Source organism: Pongo abelii, chromosome 21 (assembly GCF_028885655.2).
Source record: "Pongo abelii isolate AG06213 chromosome 21, NHGRI_mPonAbe1-v2.0_pri, whole genome shotgun sequence".
Taxonomy (NCBI): Eukaryota; Metazoa; Chordata; class Mammalia; order Primates; family Hominidae; genus Pongo; species Pongo abelii.
In genome coordinates this window covers 2,544,768-2,550,767 of record NC_072006.2, presented here as the reverse complement: position 1 = coordinate 2,550,767, position 6,000 = coordinate 2,544,768, and the positions used below count along the sequence as shown (strand labels likewise).

At 43.2% G+C, this 6,000-nt stretch overlaps 1 protein-coding gene across 1 annotated transcript in view; it reads left to right on the top strand.

Annotated features, from left to right (window-relative positions):
- The first annotated feature begins 204 nt into the window (after positions 1 to 204).
- Positions 205 to 6,000, top strand: part of TMX4 (thioredoxin related transmembrane protein 4) — a 44,389-nt gene continuing 38,593 nt past the window's right edge. The window contains exon 1 of the mRNA XM_009233294.3: positions 205 to 619. Within this exon, the coding sequence (XP_009231569.1) occupies positions 444 to 619 (176 nt within the window). The 5' untranslated portion in view covers positions 205 to 443. The remainder of the gene's footprint in view (positions 620 to 6,000) is intronic.

Sequence of the window (6,000 nt, the reverse complement as noted above, 5' to 3'; positions counted from 1 at the left end):
CTTTTATATTTGCTATCATTGAAGAGGGGATGGATTTTAAAATTACTGGCCATGTTTCCCTTTAGAGAAGCCCACACGCGCCAACCCTGCCCTTATTGGAGCCTGGGCAGCAGTGGTGCATGTTCTAACTTAGGCAACATTGGGTCATCTGTTTATTGTCAGCTTGGCGGTCAGGAAGAAAGGGCGGCGGTTGCTGAGGTAACCGACACCCCGGGCAACGGCAAGTGGAGGCGGGAGGGGGCGTGGCCTCGACGGGCAAGCGACGATAAGAGGTGGCGTCCGCCGCGGCATTGCGAGCACCGCCTGTCTGCGCCGCCAGGCGTAGGCGGGGTGGCCCTTCCATCTCCCGCTTCCTTGAAAAACCCGGGCGGGCGAGCGAGGCTGCGGGCCGGCCGCTGCCCTTCCCCACACTCCCCGCCGAGGAGCCTCGCTCGGCGCCCAACATGGCGGGTGGGCGCTGCGGCCCGCAGCTAACGGCGCTCCTGGCCGCCTGGATCGCGGCTGTGGCGGCGACGGCAGGCCCCGAGGAGGCCGCGCTGCCGCCGGAGCCGAGCCGGGTCCAGCCCATGACCGCCTCCAACTGGACGCTGGTGATGGAGGGCGAGTGGATGCTGAAATTGTGAGTGTGCCCGCCCGCCCCGCACGCCGCAGTGTCCTCGCGGGCGTCACCCTCCCAAGCCCGCGCGGCCCGCTCGCGATCCCGCATTGCCGCTTGGGCTCAACCTAAAACCCCGGACCCGCCTTGCCAACAACCTGCGGCGCCGGTGCCGGGCCGCTTGCGATCCTGCACTGCCGCTGGGCTCGACCTGGGGTCCGCGGACCCGTCTTACCAACGACCTGCGGCTCAGGGGCCGGGCCGCTCGCGCCGCGCATGCGCGCCCAGCCCTCGCGTTGACAGCAGAGGGTGCAGCGCGTCCCCTTACTTTGGGGGACAGTGTTTTCGGGGTGGAGTGGGCAGCTTCCCAAAGGGAGGAGAAGGGAAGGGAGAACATCTGCAAGCAAACCGTGTGCTTTTAGATACAGATATGTATTGGAAGAGAAAGGACATTCAGTGACATCCATGTGCAGTGTGAATACGTAGCACAGGCTAAGTTACCTGTTGAAGAAATTGCAGCACGGTGAAGGCAGGCCATTTGTATCGTAGTCTTCCGTTTGAAGACCTTGAGATGTCATTGTGAAAATAAAACATAAATATGGATGCCTTTTAAATTTTACAATAAGATTTCAAATAAATGTTGATATTTATTATAACTTTTAAAGGTAGGACTTTCTGAGTAATATTAATAATTGTGCCATAAAGAAAAGAAGATACGCATTGCCCCTTTTAACAATAGAAGGCAAATGGTGGGTAGTGCCTTTTCTTTAAGGAGATGGGAAACTACAGTTTTGAGTTAGGAGAAAGAAAAGGATTTGTTGATTATAGTTTAAACTTACAATAGGAAGTGACCATTTGAAAGAGGCTTGCAGTGGACGGTGGGCAGATGTCTGAGTGGGCTTGAGAGACCATCATGGTGGGCTTGCAGGGAAAATGAAGAATGTCCCGGGAAATGATTGCTGAGACTCTCTTTCTTTCTCTCTCTTCCCCCGCAACTCCTCTCCACCCTACCTGCCCCCCTCCCGCCCCCACCCCCCAAACATAAAATCTTTCAGGAAATTGCCACATCTCTTTAGCCTGTGGTTTCTGGCAATCTGTATACTACTATTGAATATTTGTTTTACGTTGAGGACACAGACAGAAAATTGGATCTTTCCTTTATCCAAGACCAAGGTTTGATTCTTTCAATTTGAATTGCAAGCAGGTGCCTATGGAGTGAAAACCTCAGTGTGAGATCAGAGCCAAAATTTATGTCACACAGCAGATTACATTGCTCGAAGAACATAAGGCATATTACCCCTTTAAATGTGCATTTACCTCTTAGTCACAAAGAAGGGGATATTTTAGACCTCCAAATGAAATACCGTTGGTATCATAATAAATCAATGAAATTATTAAAGGGAACTGTAGACATGAATTATTAAAATATTCCACTTAACTATTTTTGGAAGAAGGTGAGGGGGTCATATTCTATTTGAGAAACTTTTAAAATAAGTGGAGCTGTGTTAAGACTTCCATGTTTGTAATAATTTTAAGAGTTTGAGATAAACTGCATTTTGTCAGCCAATACTACAGAAAGTTCTCTTTTCAGTAGGTGCTTACAAAATGGACTTTTTCCTAGATGTCATCTTTCAGGGTAAAACTGAGTTTGCATATGTATGTAAGGAAAGTTAAAACAGAAAGGCCTCCTCATTTTTATTTTATTTTTTTTTTTATTTATTTATTTTTTTTATACTTTATTTTTTTTTCTTTTATTATTATTATTATTATTATACTTTAGGTTTTATGGTACATGTGCGCAATGTGCAGGTAAGTTACATATGTATACATGTGCCATGCAGGTGCGCTGCACCCACCAACTCGTCATCTCGCGTTAGGTATATCTCCCAATGCTATCCCTCCCCCCTCCCCCCACCCCACAACAGTCCCCAGAGTGTGATGTTCCCCTTCCTGTGTCCATGTGTTCTCATTGTTCAATTCCCACCTATGAGTGAGAATATGCGGTGTTTGGTTTTTTGTTCTTGCGATAGTTTACTGAGAATGATGATTTCCAATTTCATCCATGTCCCTACAAAGGACGTGAACTCATCATTTTTTATGGCTGCATAGTATTCCATGGTGTATATGTGCCACATTTTCTTAATCCAGTCTATCATTGTTGGACATTTGGGTTGGTTCCAAGTCTTTGCTATTGTGAATAATGCGGCAATAAACATACGTGTGCATGTGTCTTTATAGCAGCATGATTTATAGTCCTTTGGGTATATACCCAGTAATGGGATGGCTGGGTCGAATGGAATTTCTAGTTCTAGATCCCTGAGGAATCGCCACACTGACTTCCACAGTGGTTGAACTAGTTTACAGTCCCACCAACAGTGTAAAAGTGTTCCTATTTCTCCACATCCTCTCCAGCACCTGTTGTTTCCTGACTTTTTAATGATCGCCATTCTAACTGGTGTGAGATGGTATCTCATTGTGGTTTTGATTTGCATTTCTCTGATGGCCAGTGATGGTGAGCATTTTTTCATGTGTTTTTTGGCTGCATAAATGTCTTCTTTTGAGAAGTGTCTGTTCATGTCCTTCGCCCACTTTTTGATGGGGTTGTTTGTTTTTTTCTTGTAAATTTGTTGGAGTTCATTGTAGATTCTGGATATTAGCCCTTTGTCAGATGAGTAGGTTGCAAAAATTTTCTCCCATTTTGTAGGTTGCCTGTTCACTCTGATGATAGTTTCTTTTGCTGTGCAGAAGCTCTTGAGTTTAATTAGATCCCATTTGTCAATTTTGGCTTTTGTTGCCATTGCTTTTGGTGTTTTAGACATGAAGTCCTTGCCCATGCCTATGTCCTGAATGGTAATGCCTAGGTTTTCTTCTAGGGTTTTTATGGTTTTAGGTCTAACATTTAAGTCTTTAATCCATCTTGAATTGATTTTTGTATAAGGTGTAAGGAAGGGATCCAGTTTCAGCTTTCTACATATGGCTAGCCAGTTTTCCCAGCACCATTTATTAAATAGGGAATCCTTTCCCCATTTCTTGTTTTTGTCAGGTTTGTCAAAGATCAGATACTTGTAGATATGTGGCATTATTTCTGACGGCTCTGTTCTGTTCCATTGATCTATATCTCTGTTTTGGTACCAGTACCATGCTGTTTTAGTTACTGTAGCCTTGTAGTATAGTTTGAAGTCAGGTAGTGTGATGCCTCCAGCTTTGTTCTTTTGGCTTAGGATTGACTTGGCGATGCGGGCTCTTTTTTGGTTCCATATGAACTTTAGAGTAGTTTTTTCCAATTCTGTGAAGAAAGTCATTGGTAGCTTGATGGGGATGGCATTGAATCTGTAAATTACCTTGGGAAGGATGGCCATTTTCACGATATTGATTCTTCCTACCCATGAGCATGGAATGTTCTTCCATTTGTTTGTATCCTCTTTTATTTCCTTGAGCAGTGGTTTGTAGTTCTCCTTGAAGAGGTCTTTCACATCCCTTGTAAGTTGGATTCCTAGGTATTTTATTCTCTTTGAAGCAATTGTGAATGGGAGTTCACTCATGATTTGGCTCTCTGTTTGTCTGTTATTGATGTATAAGAATGCTTGTGATTTTTGCACATTGATTTTGTATCCTGAGACTTTGCTGAAGTTGCTTATCAGCTTAAGGAGATTTTGGGCTGAGACGATGGGGTTTGCTAGATATACTATCATGTCATCTGCAAACAGGGACAATTTGACTTCCTCTTTTCCTAATTGAATACCCTTGATTTCCTTCTCCTGCCTAATTGCCCTGGCCAGAACTTCCAACACTATGTTGAATAGAAGTGGTGAGAGAGGGCATCCCTGTCTTGTGCCAGTTTTCAAAGGGAATGCTTCCAGTTTTTGCCCATTCAGTATGATATTGGCTGTGGGTTTGTCATAAATAGCTCTTATTATTTTGAGATACGTCCCATCAATTCCTAATTTATTGAGAGTTTTTAGCATGAAGGGTTGTTGAATTTTGTCAAAGGCCTTTTCTGCATCTATTGAGATAATCATGTGGTTTTTGTCTTTGGTTCTGTTTATATGCTGGATTACATTTATTGATTTGCGTATATTGAACCAGCCTTGCATCCCAGGGATGAAGCCCACTTGATCATGGTGGATAAGCTTTTTGATGTGCTGCTGGATTCTGTTTGCCAGTATTTTATTGAGGATTTTTGCATCAATGTTCATCAAGGATATTGGTCTAAAATTCTCTTTTTTTGTTGTGTCTCTGCCAGGCTTTGGTATCAGGATGATGCTGGCCTCATAAAATGAGTTACGGAGGATTCCCTCTTTTTCTATTGATTGGAATAGTTTCAGAAGGAATGGTACCAGCTCCTCCTTGTACCTCTGGTAGAATTCGGCTGTGAACCCATCTGGTCCTGGACTTTTTTTGGTTGGTAAGCTACTGATTATTGCCACAATTTCAGCTCCTGTTATTGGTCTATTCAGAGATTTGACTTCTTCCTGGTTTAGTCTTGGGAGGGTGTATGTGTTGAGGAATTTATCCATTTCTTCCAGATTTTCTAGCTTATTTGCATAGAGGTGTTTGTAATATTCTCTGATGGTAGTTTGTATTTCTGTGGGATCGGTGGTGATATCCCCTTTATCATTTTTTATTGCATCTATTTGATTCTTCTCTCTTTTTTTCTTTATTAATCTTGCTAGCGGTCTATCAATTTTGTTGATCCTTTCAAAAAACCAGCTCCTGGATTCATTTATTTTTTGAAGGGTTTTTTGTGTCTCTATTTCCTTCAGTTCTGCTCTGATTTTAGTTATTTCTTGCCTTCTGCTAGCTTTTGAATGTGTTTGCTCTTGCTTTTCTAGTTCTTTTAATTGTGATGTTAGGGTGTCAATTTTGGATCTTTCCTGCTTTCTCTTGTGGGCATTTAGTGCTATAAATTTCCCTCTACACACTGCTTTGAATGCATCCCAGAGATTCTGGTATGTTGTGTCTTGGTTCTCGTTGGTTTCAAAGAACATCTTTATTTCTGCCTTCATTTTGTTATGTACCCAGTAGTCATTCAGGAGCAGGTTGTTCAGTTTCCATGTAGGTGAGCGGTTTTGAGTGAGATTCTTAATCCTGAGTTCTAGCTTGATTGCACTGTGATCTGAGAGACAGTTTGTTACAATTTCTGTTCTTTTACATTTATTGAGGAGAGCTTTACTTCCAAGTATATGGTCAATTTTGGAATAGGTGTGGTGTGGTGCTGAAAAAAATGTATATTCTGTTGATTTGGGGTGGAGAGTTCTGTAGATGTCTATTAGGTCCGCTTGGTGCAGAGCTGAGTTCAATTCCTGGGTATCCTTGTTGACTTTCTGTCTCGTTGATCTGTCTAATGTTGATAGTGGGGTGTTAAAGTCTCCCATTATTAATGTGTGGGAGTCTAAGTCTCTTTG